General features: G+C 40.2%; 1 protein-coding gene across 1 annotated transcript; it reads right to left on the bottom strand.

Annotated features, from left to right (window-relative positions):
* Positions 1–3,432: 3,432 nt before the first annotated feature.
* Positions 3,433–4,608, bottom strand: LOC128655484 (ephrin-B1-like). The gene is given in 2 exon segments (XM_053709095.1): positions 3,433–4,263; positions 4,266–4,608. Coding segments are annotated over 2 exon segments (957 nt in total). The 5' UTR covers positions 4,441–4,608; the 3' UTR covers positions 3,433–3,481.
* Between the last annotated feature and the right edge of the window lie 18,627 nt (positions 4,609–23,235).

Below are 23,235 nucleotides of genomic sequence, written 5' to 3'. Positions count from 1 at the left end.
TGTCCGAGATTTCAGGGTCTACAAGGCACAGTCCAAAAACGTAAAAAAAACCAAAAACAAACAGAATACATATAAAATAAGGGGCTTATTTAATTGTGTCCCATGTTGTTTCAATGCAAAGCCAAATGTGGAAAGAAGATGCAAGACATGGGGCACTAGATTGTTGTGAGGCTCATCAGCAAATATAGAATATGTGTAACTAGCAAGCTTCAGGTCCCTGATCTTTAACTCCTTCGCAGATTGTACATTATGGGATTCATCTCTTAGCTACAAATGACAGTGGCATTGCCTTATTACACAATACAGCCATGTTGCAGCCAAGGAAAAAATTAATGAAGAACATGATATGTAATTAAGGTTAGATATCAATTTTTAAGGTATGAAAGGAAGATGATAAAATTAGGTCCCACACTTAAGTCCTAAAATACCTACAATGCACTGCATAGCAGATGTTACTATACCCTAAAATACAATGTTGAATACGTAAAAGTTCATTTACATTTATTATTTGTTCTATTTCAATCTCAACAACGAGAATTTGTATCCCAGTTTGCCTGGAAACACCAATGTTAACGGTCAGTTTTGTAACACTGCAGTGCATTGTTAATGTTATTAGCATTATGCAGATTTAATTTACAAAGCATTATGGGGCCAACTTACTGCTCAGGTCTCCACAGGGTGGTACAATAGAGAATGGTATAATTCTTGACTTGGACTCTGCTAAGTGGTGAAAGTAAGAGGAGTCCGGGTAGGGTCATTTAAAACAAAAAGGATATTGTAAATCCCACCACAAAATATAAATCTGTATGCAATATATGCTTATTATAACAGGGGTGCACATTTTCAACAAGTCTTGTAATGAAGTGCAAACATGAAACCTGCATGCCAACCCCGACAAGTATTAAGGTGCAGATCTAGTGTGCTTTAAAAAGCTCACTGCTACTAGGAGAAAATAAATGCAACATTTCCATAAGGCCCAATGATATGGTCTAACTCCATAATTAAGTAGAGAAATAAGCATATATTGCTGTTTAAAAATGACACAACATCCCAATACTTATCTTGTCCATGCCAACATATACCCACTCAACAGTGGGCACAGAACTAAAACAGCAAGGAGGTACTGAGATTACCCAAACTTTAACCAATTGTTTTGTTGTGTTATTTTGGAAGGTTGCAAAATAAGGGCTAAAGTATTTTTTGGAGTTATTTGTATAGGACACGTCCCTTTAAATTAAGATTTAATAGAATTCATGTTCTGGTGACAGTGAGGTGATATTTTGAAGCCTGCTTCATTTCCTGTGAATACACATGAAGGATGCAACATGAAACAATGTTTGAAAAGATATATATATATATATATATATATATATATATATATATATATATATATATATATATATATATATATATATATATGGTGTGGGGTGTTTGGATTTTTTTCTCTCTTTTTTTTCCCCTTTTTTTGGAAAAAATGTATTTGTTTTTTACTAAGAAACAAAATGAAAATAAATTTGGAGTTTATACAAAACAGCTTTACAGAATTCCTTTCAAGAAAAAAACCCACATTATTTACAAAAAAAATATCAAAGTTAATAACGAAGAAAATCAATTTTATCATTTCATAAAAGTCAAAGGTGTTAATAAATTTAAGATTAAATTTCACCTTTTAATTTCACATATATACAGGGTGCTCAGGGCCTGACAGAGTGCATGTAACTATAGCGGGCGGGGGAGCCTTAAATATGTAAATAGGAAGATAAGAAAAGGTTTTAATACCCCATTAGTCACTTGGCCCAGAAGGCCATGATTTAATACATCTCCAGTACTGGAGCCTTAAAAGGATACATCTTTATAGCTACTTTTATTATTCTGTTTACTCCCCATCATGGGCAGGTTAGGGGAGCAACCTGCAAAATGTTTTTAAAAAGAACAAAAAAAAAAGTGTATAATGAATATGGAACTAGAGACATTAAAAGCAAATTAAGGGTAGAGTATTGTTTCATATGTTACATTAAAAAAATATTCTAGTATGTTAACCTGCTCTGAAACCAGCAGGCCTCTCTCACAACTAGGATGTGTATACAAATTAAAAACTATTCAGTATTTTACAGTGCTTAATTTTATCATGAAGGTGGAGCATGGTGTATGGTGCTTTAAAATTCTATTTTAAGGCCTTTTTCCTTGACACTAGAGACTGAAAGTCTCACACCCCCTCTCCAACAGACAGACAGCTGCTGGCGCAGAGCACACAAGCCCTTAATCTCTGTATCAGCACAAAGAGGAATCCAGATCACACTCTGCATAGAAGGTAAAAAAAAGGAGCACAAGCTGCCCAGGGTGTGGGAAGATTTAGTAGAGGCATGGCTAACAAGGCAGGTAGTTTGGGCATGTGCTCCCTACCTATGATATATTTCCCTGTGCTTCTCCTATGTCTGAGAGAAAATACAGTAGATTTTTGTGTTCACAAGTACATTAACATGACAAGGACAGGTGATTTAAAATCCATAACCGTAGCAAACAACCCTCAGAAATCCATGCTTGGTGCCCCTTCAGAGAGCCTGTCCCTGGCGTGTTAATATGTGCACAGATGGTGCCTGTAAGGAATGAGGATATACATATATGTACATGCTCTCAGGAAAGTGTCTCTATGTTGTATACGTGTATACACCTCTGTGGTGCATGTCTAACTAGATGGTTTAGACCACCATATACAAGAAAATCCGACACACTGCACATGCTTCAACTTGGCTGTGGTAGCCCAGACAAATGAGAAGCAAATGCATCCGCACAACGTGACTAGTCAACACGGTGTGTGAGGGAGTGAACAAGAATAAGCATGTATCTGTTTACAATGCTAGAGGATGAAGTGTATGAAAAGGTCTGTGTGCAAGTATGCATGTACATATACATCAACGTACAAACACAAGTGCATATAAGTAGGTATGCTGAGACAGAAAAGAAAATTAAATTAGAGGTGTGCAATTAAGTGCATATAAGTGCACAGGTAGCGTGTGGTGTGTGTATTCTGATTCAAAGACAGTGTGCATGTTTGTGTAGAAGTGTTAAAGAAGAGTACTCAAAGAGCCGAGCCTCTTAGAGAGGGTAAGACTGAGGCACCAACTCACACCATCCAGAAACAAAATACAGGATGATGGAGCAGTGTATGAAAGATCCCTGGTCGAGGCTGTGCCATAGATCCATCTCTTTAGAAGTCCTAGTAGCTTTCCTGGCTTCAAATGCCAAATAAGTTTTCACCCTTGCAAAATTTAAACAGGGACAAATCTCCCACTCTCCTCCAAGGACATTGAAAGGGAGCAGAGCGAAAGGGCAAACTATATAAAAATATCTAACAGAGAAAGTTAGTCTTATTGCTCCATCTCCCAGAGTCCCTTGATGCCAAGTGACCTTTGGCCTGTGCTCTTGGCGCTGGATTGGTCGCTCCATAGATAGGGAGTTGGATGAGATGTTGAGGTCCCACTCAGACCTTGTAGTAAATGTTTGCAGGGCTTTGTGGGGGCATCTCTTGTACTATGTAGACAGGGTGCCCATAGTCCCCGCTGACCTTTTCATAGTGTGGGCAGTAATTGTTCTCCGTGCCCGCATTGCCACTGCACTTGGGACTGGCCAATGTACTGAGTGATAGGGCAGCTGCCCGCTGCTACGTGTGCTTGCGATGTCTCTTGCGGATTTTGATAAGCATGACAACCAAAAAGATAATGATGAGTATAAAGATGACACAACCAGCTCCTATCGCAGCAAATAATGCAATCTTGGAGTTGAAAAATCCATCGACCCCACCTCCAGGGGAGCATTTATCTGCTTGGTTTACGGTGTCTGGTTTGCCATATTCTACCCCATCTGCAACACGGTTCCAGGGTCCAAGGGTTGCTATTTTACCAGTGTTATCTGCCTCTTTGCTTGGTCGGGTGGTAGAGTGGTCATGTATCACAGTATTGGGATCTTGTCCGACCTTCATGATTATCTTCATAGATCTTGTGTGACATACACCGCCCTCACGGTTTTCCAGGCCAGGCAGGGTACCATTGGAAGTTGATGTAATGTAATAGTCCTGATGTTTCCTGAACTCCAGGCCCATGTAGTTGGGGCTAAATTCCTGAAACTTGATGGTGAAGCGGAACTCCTTTTCGGGCTGATGGCAAGTCACCAGCACATTTGGGTCCATCACAGTGCTGCAAGACTCAGCTTGGTCTTTCCGCACCATATAGAGCTTGTAATACTCATAAGGCCTTGATTGCTCCCTCTTGGGCATATAATGTCCAAACGATCCCCAATCTCAGGATAAATGACCAACCCCTTTCCAGCCACAAACCTAGGGTTCTGAGAGTTCGATGTCACCGGCTCCAAGACTTTGCTGAGCACCGCGCACAGTCGGCACATAGCGAGCAGGAGCCCGAGTAGCTCCCGGGGAGCCGCCATCCGTACACACAAGTATCCGCACCTATCCTGGGCTGAATCGAACTTCTCCAATATACGAAGCCTCCAAGTACTCCCTCAGGTATCCGAGCTTCCCATACCCCAATTCCAGGACGAGAATACGTTTCCCTCTACAGTTCAATAGCCCTTATAGCTCCATGCCGGGCTCGGTATCCGCGTGTATGTCCCACAATGATACGCTCCAGTTCTAGTTTTCCTTTACGGCACTTCTTCGAGCTCCGCTTCCAACTCTCTATGACAGGAGCAAAAGCAGACCTGTCCCCTCCAGCCGCCCGGCTCACACTGAGGCACCGCGAGCATGCAGCAACCACCATCCCCCGCCCCACCTAGAGCATGCAATTTTAAGCAACTTTCTAATTTACTCCTATTATCAATTTTTCTTCGTTCACTTGCTATCTTTATTTGAAAAAGAAGGCATCTAAGCTTCTTTTTTGGTTTAGAACTCTGGACAGAACTTTTTTATTGGTGGATGAATTTATCCACCAATCAGCAAGAATACCCAGGTTATTCACCAAAAATGGGCCGGCATCTAAACTTACATTCTTGCATTTCAAATAAAGTTACCAAGAGAATGAAGAAAATTTGATAATAGGAGTAAATTAGAAAGTTGCTTAAAATTGCATGTTCTATCTGAATCACGGGGAAAAAAATTGGGTTCAGTGTCCCTTTAACTGTGATGAGAATGAGCCACACATATGGAAAATTAAAGGGACACTGAACACTAAATACTATCGGCTAGATTACGAGTTGTGCGTTAGGCTGAAAAAGCAGCGTTAAGAGGTCCTAAAGATGCTTTTTTACGCCCGCTGGTATTACGAGTCTTGAAGGTTTAGGGTCACCGCACACTTCTTTGACCTTACCGCAAAACGACTTACGTAAAATTCGTAAAGTCTTTTTTCTATGGGACTTCCATAGCACCGGTATTACGAGTCTGTCCTGGGAGGCCAAAAAGTGAGTGGTACACCATACCCTGTCAAGAGTCCTAACGCATTTTAAAGTCAGTAGTTAAGAGTTTTATGGTACAACGCCGTAACATAAAACTCATAACTAAAGTGCTAAAAAGTACACTAACACCCATAAACTACCTATTAACCCCTAAACAGAGGCCCTCCCGTATCGCAAACACAAAAATAAAATTTGTAACCCCTAATCTGCCGCTCTGGACACCGCTGCCACCTACATTATATTTATGAACCCCTAATCTGCTGCCCCCAACATCGCCGATACCTACATTATATTTATTAACCCCTAATTTGCCGCCCCCAATGTCACTGCCACCTACCTACACTTATTAACCCCTAATCTGCCTCACCAACGGTGTCCAGAGCGGCAGATTAGGGGTTACTAAATATAATGGAGGTGTCCGCAATGTAGGGGGCGGCATATTAGGGGTTAATAAGTGTAAGATTAGGGGTGTTTAGACTCGGGTTTCATGTTAGGGTGTGTCAATGGGGCTGCGTTAAGGAGTTTTACGCTGCTTTTTTGCAGGTGTTAGACTTTTTTTCAGCCGGCTCTCCCCGTTGATTCCTATGGGGAAATCGTGTACAAACACTTATGACCAGCTCACCGCTGACTTAAGCAGCGCTGCTATTGGAGTGCGGTAATGAGCAAAATTTTGCTCAACGCTCACTTCTTGCCTAATAATACCAGCGCTGCAGGTAAGTGAGCGGTGAGACAAAACTGCTCATTAGCAACGCATAGCCTCTAACACAAAACTCGTAATCTAGGTATATGTTTGCTGCCATTATGGAACCTAGGTTAGACTGCAGGTACCTGAAGGAGAGTTGCTGCACATGTGCAAACAGGTTAGTAAAAGATGATTGCAACATGGAATGCAGTGAAAGATAGAATGCTACATGGAATGCAGTGAAAGATAGAATGCAACATGGAATGCAGTAGGGAATGCAGTGAAAGATAGAATGCTACATGGAATGCAGTGAAAGATAGAATGCAACATGGAATGCAGTGAAAGATAGAATGCAACATGGAATGCAGTATGGAATGCAGTTAAAGATAGAATACCACACGGAATGCAGTATGGAATGCAGTGAAAGATAGAATGCAACATGGCAGCATCCATGACTTGAGAGAGGTGGGAAATAGCCAAAATACTTTGCTTATAAAATGTATTTGGGGCCAGATTTCAAGTGGAGCACTAAATATCGCTTTCGATGCAAGCTCATGTTCACATTTCTGGGAAGCATTGGGCTCACAAGAGCGCCCCTCCATAGTCTCAAATGGGAGTCTCGTCCTCATGCCGTTAGGCACGGCATGAGAACTAGTGCAGCGAAGAGAGTAAGTAGCACAGCGATTGCAGAAAATTGTAAATATATGTATATGCTTATTTACATATATATTTATGTATATAAGCATGTACATATGTATATTTACTGGAAACACACAGTTCCCATTGACCGCAATGTAAAGGCACCGCACACCTGTTCGCTTTAGACTCCAAAAACTGCTTTTTGCAGTTATTTTGTTAAAAAACAAAGATGCTACTATCTTTATTTTTTAATAAAGTATATCACAATTGAAATTTTATAAGTGCTAATTGCTACTGCGAGCTACTGGTAGCAATAACCAGCCACTTGTAATATATGTTTAATTATCGCTCCACTTGTAATCTAGCCATTAGTGTTTAATGTCCCTATAAATTTGCAATACTTTATTCATCTCCTTAAAAATTCAGGTATGTTCTACATTTTTATTTCTTTTGATAACTCATAAATAATTTACATACTATATTAAGTTATTAATAATATTATACACAAAAAAATGCTAGAGTGCAGAAAATGGCTAGGGCCCAAATGGGTTGAAGGGCACTGCTCGAGTGTCCTATTTGGTGAGCCTTATTTATTATTTTGCAATATTGCACTATTTTTACATCTTTTTTCCACAGGTACTTGTTCAGGATCTTCACAGATAATTTTATTGTTTATTTTTTCCCTTTTTTGTTGCTATCTACTTGGGATTTTTGGATGTTTATTTAAAGGAACTCCATCCACGGCGAGGGACAAACTTCACATATTGGCTATATTGCCTCTTAGAGACACTTTTCTTTTGGGACACTTATATAAGCATTTTTTTACTAGGACTAATGGTTCTATTTGTTTTTCAGTCACATTTATCACATTAAATTTCATTTCTGCAACATTATCATTCTGATAGGGTACCCTATTGTTGAAAATTGTGTTTAATAAATGTTAATTTTATACATATTTTCTAATATGATGTGCTAACATGTTTTGAAATGTTCTAATTTTCTCACCTAAGCCTTTCTTTTTGGGGCTCCCTACTCTTGTATTATTGTGATTAGCTCAAGATTTTTTAGGGAATTTTTTTTGAGTCTGTGAGAGTCTATAAGTGTGGGCGCTGAATTATCCCTCTACTGTAACCAAAAATGTTATTGTTTAAAAAGATAGATAATCCCTTTATTTAACATTCCTCAATTTTGTATAACCAACACAGTTATATTAATATACTTTTTACCTCTGTGATTACCTTGTATCTGCGCCTCTGCAGACTGCCTCCTTATCTCAGATCTTTTGACAGACTTGCATTTCAGGCAAATTGTGCTGATTCTTAAATAACTCCATGGGCAAAACAAAATACACAGAAGGCAATCAAAGTGCCAAACTGGTATCTATAAGAGGCGCCAAATATAAAAAGATGATGTATTGGTAAAAAAAAATATATATATATAAAAAGAGTAATAAAGTAATATATATTTATAAAAAAGGGTAACAAAGTAACAAGTTAATATACCTTAGTGGAGTATACAGTGGGTCTAATAGACCATAATATATAGGGATCTCTAATGTTATTTACAAAGCAATACACAAAATCAGTAGCATATAACAATCAAGGACACATATATTGCATATACATCAGATTGATAAATATAAGGTACAAGAGTCCAGAGATAAAAAGGAGTGGAATCCTGATAAGGAACTTATCCAATACCAAGGCAGGGTCCACGGCTTTAGGCGGCCCCTCTAGTGTGTCACGCCACGACACAGGATAAGAAGGTCTAGAATATAAAAGATAGAGGGCGCCACATAGTGCAAATGAGGCTGGAGAACCAAATAGTATAGGTACAGATGAAATCCTACTCACGTGATAAAAAGCACAATTGTGCGGTACAGGCAGGCCGGAACCAATGAGTCGTCCGGCAGACTCCTAGGCACACCTGGAACAGATGGTATCCTCGTCCCACCAGAGGGAGTCCAGAGATACTCCTGATTGCCACAGTAGATGTTAGGCCATGGTCAGCAATAGACCAGCGCTGGTAGCGGCTAGATCCAGTCCGGCTAAAGGACCGATGATGTCAATGCTGTCATGTGACTTCTGAGTCCACCGGTTCTTTAACTCCATGGGCGTGAGCACATTGTTATCTATATGGCAGTCATGAACTAACGTCCTCTAGGTGTGAAAAACTGTCAAAAGCATGCAGATAAGAGGTGGCCATCAAGGGCTTAGAAATTAGCATATGAGCCCACCTAAGTTTAGCTTTCAACTAAGAATACCTAGAGAACAAAGAAAATTTGATGATAAAAGTAAATTGGAACGTTGTTTAAAATGACATGCCCTATCTAAATCATGAATGTTTAATTTGGACTTTACTGTCCCGCCGGAAACGGGAGTTATGAAGCAGCGGCCTAAAGACCGCTGCTCCATAACTTATCCGCCTGCTATGAGGCAGCGGACAGAAATCAACCCGATCAAATACGATCGTGTTGATTGACACCCCCTGCTAGCGGAATCTGCAGAGGGCGGCATTGCACAATGTGACAAACCCCTCTGTCAGTACTGGAAGCTTTGTTCAGCTTTGAGAAACTATTTTCTGAAAACAGGTTTCCTGACATCACCTATTGTTTACTGTAATTAAGTTTAAGTGATAAGTGTTCACATTGTTTAATCAGACTGCCAGGTGTCAAGAAGGACTCCATTGTTTCTTGTGTTTAATTGTTTATCTGGTTAAGTAATGTAATTCTATTGTATCCTGAAAAAGGGCGTCTTCCCTCTATCTAATGTACTATCTTCTTCCTGTGCAGCTGTTGCTGGAGAGTGTCAACCAGGTGGGAGACCTGCATAAATACTGGGCATATAGCCCTCAATAAAACACATTCTGTTTTACCCTCAAGATGGAGCTTGGTCTCATGTTTGGGGGGAATTAACTGGGTTTGTGTGTTGCTGATCCCGTATTCAGGGCATCTTTCATCTGGTATTAACCCTTGATATCCGGGTTATACCATAAAACACAAGCAGTTCACCAGAACTGCTTGTGCAATGATAAATGCAGATAGCGTATGCTGTCGGCATTTATCGATGTGCGGTGGACATGATACACTACATTGTATCATGTCCGATCTCACTATGATAAATTGGCCCCTAAGTGCTATTGCATTGTCTTTTTTATCATGCATTTGCTTATCATACAAATTGGTCCTTTAACTTAATCAACTGATTTTTTTGTATCCTATCAATTTGCAACATTATATTGAAACCCTTTGTAGGCCAATACAATTTCTTAATTAATCTCTTAATTAATGTCTTCTCAAACAATTAACACTATTAAAAGTGTTGCATTTTTGCAATATTCAAAATTTAGCATATTTATTGCACTAAATGCAGAATTTTGGGTTCCCTAAAGCAGTTTTGTCTAGAATTTACAGTATCTCCAAGGGCTGGCGACAGACTAAATTATTTTTTATTTTATTTAAAAAAAAAAATGATATCACTGCACAAAAACACTTAAGTGCATATGCTTAAAATCTGCTCTGTCTCCAGTCCTCAAGTATAAATGGACGAGCTCGCTATAAAGTGATTGAATAACTTATCTCTGATCACTATAGATTTGTATTTAATTAATAAGACCTTTGGGAAATTTTCATCATTCTCTTTAGAAAGTGAAGTGCATATTATAACCTCTAATCCATTGTCAACTTGAGGAACATACTTTAGAACATTTATAAAGAGGTTTTTAATTAAACTCATTAACTACTATTTTTAAAGTATCTTTGAAATGCCTCCTAATCAGATATTCTGGAAATATTCTGCATGTATAAAGCATGGTCAATTCTCCATTTGCAAGTGATTATATAAACCAGAAGTGTGTATTGTTAATGTTATTTAATTAGATTTCCAAAATACTACTAACAGCAATATCATTCCCAGCAGTGAGACACTTAATATTTGCTTTAAATTAATTGCTTATACACTCATATCAGTCATTTAAAGTGAAAAGGAAAAAGTCATACATAATATTTATGGAATCATACGTCTCAGGATATAATATAAACATAATGTATGTAAATTAATGTAAGGTAATGTATGCAAAGTGGGCATAAAAAAAAAGGTTGTTTTATCCTTTTTTTATGCACCATGAGATTAGCACTAAGTGCTCTGAGTACCATTTTTGCCTAGAAATCAGTGCCCAGGTAAATGATAAGATCAAAATAATACATATACACACACATACACACGTTAAATTCAATTTAACTGAAGCGATTGCAGTTACTTTCAACTTTTAATACGAGTGATACATCCAACGCATGCAAACAAATGCGATAAAATAAAATTCTTCTATGTAAAGAACTTTAGCTTTAGCTCTGTAGGTCTTACATGGTGTCTGGTTAAATTGCAAGAGATAAGTGAGGGTTTTTTTGAAAGCGTTCTCATTCAAGTCTATAGGGAGAAGATAAAGGTGACGTGATATCCGAAAGTTAGAACACATCGAGTTTGAACTTGTAATATGCGCACTAACCGACCCCCTTTAAAAGTTTACTTTGTGAACAACTAGTGCGCAAGCGAAAAAATCCAATAGCGGCCACTTGTAATCTGGCCCTATATGTGCACAACTATATTAAAGTGATGGTAAACTCTCCCCTTTTTAAAATCAGATCCAGAATGTTAGTGATATTTTAGAGGGAGTTTAATTCATCAATTGTAATGAAGATGTGCTATAACTTTCTTTTTAATATACATATGAAATTTAAACACCCCATGCTTCTCTGCCTACTTCAAAAGTACATTTTTCTGTGAGCTAATGGTTTGAACTGTTCTCCAATCAGTGCTATCCCCATATGGCACTTGTTGTAGCTAGAGCGCTGATTGGAGAACAATTCAAACCATTAGCTCACAGAAAAATTGACTTTTAAGGATCTGTTTTTATAAAGGGGAGAGTTTACCATCACTTTAACCCCTTAATGACCAACGACATGTAGGGTACGGCCTCTAAAAAAATACAGTTAACGATCCTGCTCGCTTCCAGCCGCTTTCCGGTTATTGCAGTGATGCCTCGATATCGAGGCATCCTGCATTAACCCTGCATGGCCATCCAATGCAGAGAGAGCCACTCTGTGGCCCTCTCTGCACCGGACTTCGATGGCCGGTATCGTTGGTGGGTGGGAGCCGACGTGGGAGGCGGGTGGGCGGCCATCGATTGGCCGAGTGATGTGGAGGGGGCGGGACCAACGGGGGCACGCACAGATGCACGCACATGGACGGGGGGCGGAGGATGGGCGCGTGCACGAGGCGGGAGCAGGTGGGAACTGCTACACTACAGAAAAAAACAATAATATAAGTGGGAGAAAGGGGGTATTTAATATTTAAAAAACTATCTAAAGGATCTGGGAGTGGTGGAGGGTTGGTCTGGGGGAGAAGCTACACTACAGAAAAGGGAAATAAAAAATTAAAAAAGCACAATTTTTTTCTAAACTGGGTACTGGCAGACATCTGCCAGTACCCAAGATGGCGCCCATTAAGGTAGAGGGGGAGGGTTAGAGAGCTGTTTGAGGGGTGGTCAGGGAGGTTGGGGGCTAAGGTGGGATCCTACACAGCAGCATATGCAAATATGCTTAACAAAAACACACAAAAACCCAAATATACCTTTTATTTTAGTACTGGCAGACTTTCTGCCAGTACTGAAGATGGCTGGGACAATTGTGGGGTGGGGGAGGGAAGAGAGCTGTTTGGGAGGGATCAGGGGGTCTGATGTTTCAGGTGGGAGGCTGATCTCTGCACTAAAGCTAAAATTAACCTTGCAAGCTCCCTACAAGCGACCTAATTAACCCCTTCACTGTTAGCTATAATACACGTGTGATGCGCAGCGGCATTTAGCAGCCTTCTAATTACCAAAAAGCAACGCCAAAGCCATATATGTCTGCTATTTCTGAACAAAGGGGATCCCAGAGAAGCATTTACAACCATTTGTTCCATAATTACACAAGCTATTTTTAAATAATTTCAGTGAGAAACCTAATGTTTGTGAAAAAGTTTGTGAAAAAGGGAACGATTTTTCTTATTTGATCGCATTTGGCGGTGAAATTATGGCATGAAATATACCAAATGGGCCTAGATCAATACTTTGGGTTGTATGCTACACTACACTAAAATTAACCCTACAAGCTCATTAATTAACCCCTGCACTGCTGGACATAATGCACGTGTGGTGCGCAGTGGCATTTAGCGGCCTTCTAATTCAAAATTTAGAAACTATTTAGCATGGGTGCTTTTTGGTGGTTGTAGATGTGTAACAGATTTTAGGGGTCAAAGTTAGAAAAAGTGTGTTTTTTTCCATTTTTTACTCATATTTTATAAAAAAATATATAGTAAATGATAAGATATGATGAAAATAATGGTATCTTTAGAAAGTCCATTTAATGGCGGGAAAAAATGGTATATAATATGTGTGGGTACAGTAAATGAGTAAGAGGAAAATTACAGCTAAACACAAACACTGCAAAAATGTAAAAATAGCCTTGGTCCCAAATAGACAGAAAATGGAAAAGTGCTGTAGTCATTAAGGGGTTAATATGTATATATCTGGCATTACCAAAAAGCAACGCCAAAGCCATATATGTCTGCTATTTCTGAACAAAGGGGATCCCAGAGAAGCATTTACAACCATTTGTGCCATAATTGCACAAGCTGTTTGTAAATAATTTCAGTGAGAAACCTAAAGTTTGTGAAAAAGTTTGTGAAAAAGGGAACGATTTTTTTTATTTGATCGCATTTGGTGGTGAAATGGTGGCATGAAATATACCAAAATGGATTAATTAATCCATGATTGATTTTATGTCTAGCGACTAATATCATTTTAATATTTTTTTTTGTTCCATGATTGATTTTATGTCTAGCGACTAATATCATTTTAATATTTTTTTTTTTGTAATTTGTTTTATTGTATAATAAATGTTTTAGTGCACATATACATCCATTGTATCATTTGCCCACTCTGAGGCGCTTCCTAGATCTTTTATTCTATAACATACACTTTTGGGATATACTAGGTATCCCTACTCTAAGAAGCTATAAGGATCCTTTATAGGGAGAGCGCTGTGAGATACTTTTCTTCTATACCAAAATGGGCCTAGATTAGTACTTTGGGTTGTCTACTACACTACACTAAAGCTAAAATGAACCCTACAAGCTCGCTAATTAACCCCTGCACTGCTGGGCATAAAACACATGTGGTACGCAGCAGCATTTAGCGGCCTTCTAATTACCAAAAAGCAACGCAAAAGCCATATATGTCTGCTATTTCTGAACAAAGGGGATCACAGAGAAGCATTTACAACCATTTGTGCTATAATTGCACAAGCTGTTTGTAAATGATTTCAGTGAGAAAACTAAAATTGTGAAAAATGTAACTTTTTTTTTATTTGATCGCATTTGGCGATGAAATGGTGGCATGAAATATACCACAATGGGCCTAGATCAATACTTTGGGTTGTCTACTACACTACACTAAAGCTAAAATTAACCCTACAAGCTCGCTAATTAACCCCTGCACTGCTGGGCATAATACACGTGTGGTGCGCAGTGGCATTTAGAGGCCTTCTAATTACCAAAAAGCAATGCCAAACCCATATATGTCTGCTATTTCTGAACAAAGGGGATCCCAGAGAATAATTTACAACCATTTATGCCATAATTGCACAAGCTGTTTGTAAATAATTTCAGTGAGAAACCTAAAGTATGTGAAAAAATTTGTGAAAAAGTAAACAATTTTTTGTATTTGATCGGATTTGGCGGTGAAATGTTGGCATGAAATATACCAATATTGGCCTAAATCAATACTTTGGGATGTCTTCTAAACAAATATATATACATGTCAAGGGATATTCAGGGATTCCTGAAAGATATCAGTGTTCCAATGTAACTAGCGCTAATTTTGAAAAAAAGTGGTTTGGAAATAGCAAAGTGCTACTTGTATTTATGGCCCTATAACTTGCAAAAAAAAGCAAAGAACATGTAAACATTGGGTATTTATAAACTCAGGACAAAATTTAGAAACTATTTAGCATGGGTGTTTTTTGGTGGTTGTAGATGTGTAACAGATTTTGGGGGTCAAAGTTAGAAAAGTGTGTTTTTTTCCATTGTTTCCTCATATTTTATAAAAAAAAATTATAGTAAATTATAAGATATGATGAAAATAATGGTATATTTTAAATTCCATTTAATGGCGAGAAAAACGGTATATAATAAGTGTGGGTACAGTAAATGAGTAAGAGGAAAATTACAGCTAAACACAAACACCGCAAAAATGTAAAAATAGCCTTGGTCCCAAACGGACAGAAAATGGAAAAGTGCTGATGGAAAAGGGGTTAATATGTATATAGCTGTTTGATATAATGTGTATACGTGTAACAAAAGATAGCTTCTCACAAAGGCTGTGATAGCGGTTTTAATAAAGCCTTTTCTGGAGTTAGCTGATTTTGCTGATTTCCAATACATTCCCACCTCCAATTTTGGTTCCCCTCTCAAAAACTCTTCTTATTGAGAGGCTGGACATTGGGATTTTCAGTCATTGAGGCCTATTTATCAAGCCGTCAACCACAAATACGCTGGAATTCCGCAGCGTAATTGTGGCGAGCCTGATTCGCCCTATTTATCAAAGCCTACAGAACGGCAAAAGTTGAAATTTGTGACGTAACATATGATCCGCCGGTCTCATTCCGACACAGATCGATGCTTACGTCATTACAGATGTTCCGAATACAAATTCGGCACTATCTAACAACTTATCAAACTTCTAACAGGTACGCTCGTGGCTATTCTGGCCCAGCGTACCTGGTTTTCAATCTGCAACCCTGGAGGCCGCGGATGCCATAGGAATCAATGGGAGTCTGAAAGCAGAGAAAGCTTATGTTCGATGCTGCCAGATACCCCATTGATTTATATGGTAGAAAACCAGTAACGTTTACACCTAACACCCTAACATTAGCCCCGAGTCTAAACTCCCCTAATCTGCCGCCCCGACCCCGCCGCCACCTGCATAATGTTATTAACCCCTATTCTGCCGCTCCCGGACCCCGCCGCTACTAAATAAAGTTATTAACCCCTATCCTGCTGCTCCCGGAGCCCACCGCAACTAACTAAAAGTATTAACCCCTATCCCTCCGCTCCCGGACCCCACCGCAACTAAATAAAGTTATTAACCCCTATCCCGCCGCTCCCGGACCCCGCCGCAACTGTAATAAAATTATTAACCCCTAAACCCCTGGCCTCCCACATCACTACCACTTACTAAACCTATTAAGCTATAAGTCCGCCAACCCCCTACATCGCCATAAACTAAATTAACCTATTAACCCCTAAACCTAACAACCCGCTAACTTTACATTAAAATTACAACATCCCTATCTTAGAATAAATTTAAACTTACCTGTAGAATTAAATTAAACAATATTAAACTATTAATTAACCTACCTTAACTATTATACTAAAATTACATTAAACTACTAATTAAATTAACTATATTACATATTTAAAAACCCTAACCCTTTTTCAAATGTTTTAAATCTACTATTAAAAATTACTAAGTTACAAATAAATAAAAAAAACCACTAAGTTACAAAAAAACAAACAACCACTAAGTTACACAAAATAAAAAATAATTTATCAAATATTTAAACTAATTACACCTAATCTTATAGCCCTATCAAAATAAAAAAGCCCCCCCAAAATATAAAAAACTCTAGCCTACAATAAACTACCAATGGCCATTAAAAGGGCCTTTTGTAGGGCATTGCCCAAAAGAAATCAGCTCTTTTACCTGTAAATAAAAATACAAATACCCCCCAACAGTAAAACTCACCACCCACACAAACAACCGCCCCAAATAAAAACCTATCTAAAAAAACCTAAGCTCCCCATTGCCCTGAAAAGGGCATTTGTATTGGCATTGTCCTTAAAAGGGTATTTAGCTCTTTTTCCGCCCCAAAACCCCTAATCTAAAATTAAAACCCACCCAATAAACCCTTAAAAAAATCTAACACTAACCCCCGAAGATCCACTTACAGTTTTTGAAAACTGGACATCCATCCTCAACGAAGCGGCAGATGTCCTCAGCGAAGCTGGCAGAAGTCCAAGCGGGCCGAAGTCTTCATCCAACAGGGCAGAAGTCTTCATCCAGACGGCATGTTCTATCTTCATCCATCCGGTGCGGAGTGGCTCCATCTTCAAGACATCTGGCGCGGAGCAATCTTCTTCCGAAGTCTTCTGAACAATGAATTTTCCCTTTAAATGACGTCATCCAAGATGGCGTCCCTTACATTCCGATTGGCTGATAGAATTCTTAAGGTGGAAAAAAATCTATTCCAATCAGCCAATAGAATGCAAGCTCAATCCTATTGGCTGATTGGATCAGCCAATAGGATGAAAGCTCAATCCTATTGGCTGATTGGATCAGCCAATCGGAATGTAAGGGACGCCATCTTGGATGACGTCATTTAAAGAGAAACTTCATTGTTCAGAAGACGTCGGAAAGAAGAGGATGCTCCACGCTGGATGTCTTGAAGATAGAGCTGCTCCGCGCCGAATGGATGAAGATAGAAGATGCCGTCTGGATGAAGACTTCTGCCGGCTTCGCTGAGGACTTCTGCCGCTTCTTTGATGATGGATGTCTGATCTTCAAAAACTGTAAGTGGATCTACGGGGGTTAGTGTTAGGTTTTTTAAGGGTTTATTGGGTGGGTTTTAATTTTACATTAGGGGTTTGGGCTAAAAAAGAGCTAAATGCCCATTTTAAGGGCACTGCCCATACAAATGCCCTTTTCAGGGCAATAGGGAGATTAGTTTTTTTAAATAGGTTTTTATTTGGGGGGGTTGGTTGTGTGGGTGGTGGGTTTTACTGTTGGGGGGGTTGTATTTTTATTTACAGGTAAAAGAGCTGATTTCTTTGGGGCAATGCCCCGCAAAAGGCCCTTTTAAGGGCCATTGGTAGTTTATTGTAGGCTAGGGTTTTTTTTTATTTTGGGGGGGATTTTTTATTTTGATAGGGCTATTAGATTAGGTTTAATTAATTTAAATATTTGATCATGTTTTTTTTATTTTGTGTAACTTGCGGCTAGATTACGAGTCTTGCGTTATGAGTAAAAAAGCAGCGTTAAGCCTCATAACGCTGCTATTTTACTACCTCAGGTATTACGAGTCTTGCAGATTTAGGGGCACTGCACACTTTTTTGGTCTTACCGCAAATAAACTTACACAAATTGCATATAGTCTTTTTTCTATGGGACTTCCATAGCGCAGGTATTACAAGCTTGTCCTGGGAGGCCAAAAAGTGAGCGGTACAGCCTATCCCGCAAGATTCGTAACTCATTCTAAAGTCAGTAGTTATGAGTTTTACACTACAAAGCCGTAGCATAAAACTCATAACTAAAGTGCTAAAAAGTACACTAACACCCATAAACTACCTATTAACCCCTAAACCGAGGCCCTCCTGCATCGCAAACACTAAAATAAAATTATTAACCCCTAATCTGCTGCTCCAGACATCGCCTCCACTATAATAAACATGTTAACCCCTAAACCGCTGCACTGCCACCTCGCAAACACTAGTTACCTACATTTATTAACCCCTAATCTGCCGCCCCCAACGTCGCTGCCACTATACTAAATTCATTAACCCCTAAATCTAAGTCTAACCCTAACCCTAACACCCCATAACTTTAATATAATTAAAATAAATCTAAAGAAAACCTACTATTAATAACTAAATAATTCCTATTTAAAACTAAATACTTACCTATAAAATAAACCCTAAGCTAGCTACAATATAACTAACTAGTCCTAAAGCCCGTGTACACGGGCCAATTTTTTAGGTACCGCGGTTCCAACCCTTGCTCCCTCTCTCTCCCCCTTCTCTTTTGCGCTCTCTCTCTCCCCCCCCCTCTCTCTTGAGTTCTCTCTCTCCCCCTTATTTTGCACTCTCCCCCCTCTTTTGCTCTCTCTCTCTCCCTTTTTTTGCTCTCTCTCTCCCCTCTTGTGCTCTCTCTCCCCCTCTTTTGCTCTCTCTCTTCCCCTCTTTTGCGCTCTCTCCCCCTTCTCTTTTGCGCTCTCTCCCCCTCACTTTTGCACTCTCTCTCCCCCTCTTATGTGCACTCTCTCTCCCCCCTCTCTTTTAAACTCTCTCTCCCCCCACTCTTTTGAGCTCTCTCCCCCCCCTCTCTTTTGAGCTCTCTCCCCCCCCTCTCTTTTGAGCTCTCTCTCTCCCCCCACTCTTTTGCACTCTCTCCCCCCTCTTTTTTTGCGCTCTCTCCCCCTCTTTTTTGCGCTCTCTCCCCCCTCTCTTTTGTGCTCTCTCCCCTTGCGCTCTCTCCCCCTCTTTTTTGCGCTCTCTCCCCCTCTTTTTTGCGCTCTCTCCCCCCTCTTTTGCGCTCTCTCTCCCCCCTCTCTTTTGCTCTCTCTCCCCCTCTCTTTTGCTCTCTCCCCCTCTCTTTTGATCTCTCCTCCCCTCTCTTTTGCTCTCTCTCTCCCCCCTCTCTTTTGCTCTCTCTTCCCCTCTTTTGCACTCTCTCTTCCCCTCTTTTGCGCTCTCTCCCCCTTCTCTTTTGCGCTCTCTTCCCCTCTCTTTTGCACTCTCTCTCCCCCTCTTTTGTGCACTCTCTCTCCCCCCTCTCTTTTAAACTCTCTCTCCCCCCCCTCTCTTTTGAGCTCTCTCTCCCCCCCTCTCTTTTGAGCTCTCTCTCTCCCCCCACTCTTTTGCACTCTCTCCCCCCACTTTTTTGCGCTCTCTCCCCCTCTTTTTTGTGCTCTCTCCCCATCTCTTTTGTGCTGTCTCCCCCTTGCGCTCTCTCCCCCTCTTTTTTGCGCTCTCCCCCTCTTTTTTGCGCTCTCTCCCCCTCTCTTTTGTGCTCTCTCCCCCTCTCTTTTGCGCTCTCTCTCTCCCTCTTTTGCTCTCTCTCTCCCTCTTTTGCACTCTGTCTCCCCCTTCTCTTTTGCGCTCTCTCCCCCCTCTTTTGCGCTCTCTTTCAAACTCTCCCCCCTCTCTTTTGCGCTCTCTCTCTCCCCCCTCTCTTTTGCGCGCTCTCTCCCCCCTCTCTTTTGAGCTCTCTCTCTCCCCCTCTTTTGTGCGCTCTCTCTCCCCCTCTCTTGCGCTCTCTCTCCCTCTCTTTTGCACTCTCTCTCTCTCCCTCTTTTGCGCTCTCTCTCCCACCTCTCTTTTAAGCTTTCTCTCCCCCCTCTCTTTTGAGCTCTCTCTCTCCCCCCTCTCTTTTGAGCTCTCTCTCCCCCCTCCCTCTCTCCCTCTTTCTCTCCCACTCTCTTGCGCTCTCTCTCCCTCTTTTGCTCTTCCCCCCTCTTCTGCTCGCTTTCTTTCTTTCCTTCCTTCCTCTGTTTTGGTCTCTCCCGCCGGCCACGCCCCTCCACAAGCTCCCGCTAGGCCATGTCCCCTCGTCACGTCCGCTGGTCACGCCCACCACGCCCGTTGGCCCGCCGGTCATGCCCCCACCAGGCAGCTTCCGCAGTGCGCACTACTCTGCAGCTGAAGGCCAGGTGTGTTTGTCCGCGCGCAGTCTCTACTGCGCATGACGGCTTCAGACAAACACACTTGGCCTTTTATAATATAGGATAGTTACATTGTATCTATCTTAGGGTTTATTTTTATTTTACAGGCAAGTTTGTATTTATTTTAACGAGGTAGAATAGTTACTAAATATTTATTAACTATTTACTAACTATCTAGCTAAAATAAATACAAATTTACCTGTAAAATAAAACCTAACCTGTCCAATCAGCCAATAGGATTGAGCTTGCATTCTATTGGCTATTCCAATCAGCCAATAGAATGCAAGCTCAATCCTATTGACTGATTAGATCAGCCAATACGATGAAAGCTCAATCCTATTGGCTGATTGCAACAGCCAATAGGATTTTTTCCACCTTAATTCCTATTGGCTGATAGAATTCTATCAACCAATCGGAATGTAAGGGACGCAATCTTGGATGACGTCATTTAAAGAGATACTTCATTGTTCAGAAGAGGAAGAAGAGGATGCTCCGCGCTGGATGTCTTGAAGATGGAGCTGCTCCACGCCAGATGGATGAAGATAGAAGATGCCGCCTGGATGAAGACTTCGGCCGGCTTGGATGAAGACTTCGGCCCGCTTGGATGAAGACTTCTGCCAGCTTCGCTGAGGACTTCTGCCGCTTCTTTGATGATGGATGTCCGGTCTTCAAAAACTGTAAGTGGATCTACGGGGGTTAGTGTTAGGTTTTTTTAAGGGTTTATTGGGTGGGTTTTAATTTTACATTAGGGGTTTGGGCTGAAAAAGAGCTAAATGCCCTTTTAAGGGCACTGCCCATACAAACGCCCTTTTCAGGGCAATAGGGAGATTAGGTTTATTAGATAGGTTTTTATTTGGGGGGCTTGGTTGTGTGGGTGGGGGGTTTTACTGTTGGGGCGGGGGTTGCATTTTTATTTACAGGTAAAAGAGCTGATTTCTTTGGGGCAATGCCCCGCAAAAGGCCCTTTTAAGGGCCATTGGTAGTTTATTGTAGGCTAGGGTTTTTTTTATTTTGGGGGGCTTTTTTATTTTTATAGGGCTATTAGATTAGGTGTAATTAGTTTAAATATTTGACCATGTAATTTTTACTTTGTGTAACTTACGTTAGATTACGAGTCTTGCATTATGAGTAAAAAAGCAGCGTTAAGTCTCATAACGCTGCTATTTTACTACCGCTGGTATTACGAGTCTTGCAGATTATGGGGAACCGCACAAATTTTGGGCCTTACCGCAAATCAATTTACGCAAATTGCGTATAGTTTTTTTTCTATGGGACTTCCATAGCGCCGGTATTACGAGCTTGTCCTGGGAGGCCAAAAAGTGAGCGGTACAGCCTATACCGCAAGATTCGTAACTCATTCTAAAGTCAGTAGCTATGAGTTTTGCACTACAAAGCCGTAGCATAAACTCATAACTAAAGTGCTAAAAAGTACACTAACACCCATAAACTACCTATTAACCCCTAAACCGAGGCCCTCCCGCATCGCAAACACTAAAATAAATTATTAACCCCTAATCTGCTGCTCCGGACATCGCCGCCACTATAATAAACAAATTAACCCGTGAACCGCCACACTGCCGCCTCGCAAACACGAGTTACCTACATTTATTAACCTTTAAACTGCCGCCCCCAACGTCGCCGCCACTATACTAAATTTATTAACCCCTAAATCTAAGTCAAACCCTAACCCTAACACCCCCTAACTTAAATATAATTAAAATAAATCTAAAGAAAACCTACTATTAATAACTAAATAATTCCTATTTAAAACTAAATACTTACCTATAAAATAAACCCTAAGCTAGCTACAATATAACTAATAGTTACATTGTATCTATCTTAGGGTTTATTTTTATTTTACATGCAAGTTTGTATTTATTTTAACGAGGTAGAATAGTTACTAAATAGTTATTAACTATTAACTAACTACCTAGCTAAAATTAATACAAATTTAACTGTAAAATAAAACCTAACCTGTCTTACACTAACACCTAACTTACCTATTTTAGGGTTTTATAGGTAAGTATTTAGTTTTATTCACAAAACAAGGAAAATTGGCACAGTGAAGTTACTACACAGGAAAAAGGGATATAATAATCCCTGGTTCTAACCCTTATTAACAAGTATCAGAGTAAAAGGATTGGGGGGATTGGGCAAGAAGGGGTTATTTAGCACTCATTCCATTGTATTTTGTGAGGATTGTTGAAACAAAATTCATGTATAATTAGTAAAGATTGATTAATTAAAACGTAATATTTTATTAAACCACTATTAAAACTAACTATTATTATCACTGGGAGAATTCCCATAAATCTATTGATAATATCACACACAGAGATATATTACCATCTGCAATATACCGAGACAGGGAGTGTAGTTACAGCCACCCCCCTGTATTCCTGGCCAGTAACAGGATACTCTGGCTTCAGGTGACAGGGATGGCTAGTTTACCACGTTATAATCTCTTGCAGAAAATTACCTCATAAGGTGGATAAATCAATATTAGAAGTTAAAAACAAGGACACATTCATACTAGCATACACCACACACAAACGCGTTTCGGCCGAGTAGCGGCCTTTCTCAATGTGTATCACCGATTGACAAGACGAGTGTTACACTGACGATTCCTTAAATACCCTATGTGTTACTGTCACAACCAATCCCGTTGCTCATTGCGTACACGCCCATCAAATGGCGAATCAAAAACAACCTTGTCTAACCGGAGTCAGCACTGACACCTAGTCACATGATTGGTCCCGATTTAGCCAATGGGGATTAACCTACGAGCATGAATTGCAATGTTGTTATGTCTATGTGATCGTTGTTTTAACACAGGTATTCCTATCCGTCAGTGACAGTGTCGCTCAGACACCCAGTACCTAATTCTACGTGCACCCAGAAATAACCATTTTTATTCGGCTGATTGTATACCAAGGGAGTATAGTAGACCGCACATTTGCTTGCTAGAACGATGTCCACT

The sequence above is a fragment of the Bombina bombina genome, chromosome 4 (assembly GCF_027579735.1).
Source record: "Bombina bombina isolate aBomBom1 chromosome 4, aBomBom1.pri, whole genome shotgun sequence".
Classification (NCBI taxonomy): Eukaryota; Metazoa; Chordata; class Amphibia; order Anura; family Bombinatoridae; genus Bombina; species Bombina bombina.
Note: the sequence above shows the minus strand (reverse complement) of the source record. Positions and strands in the feature narration are given on the sequence as shown.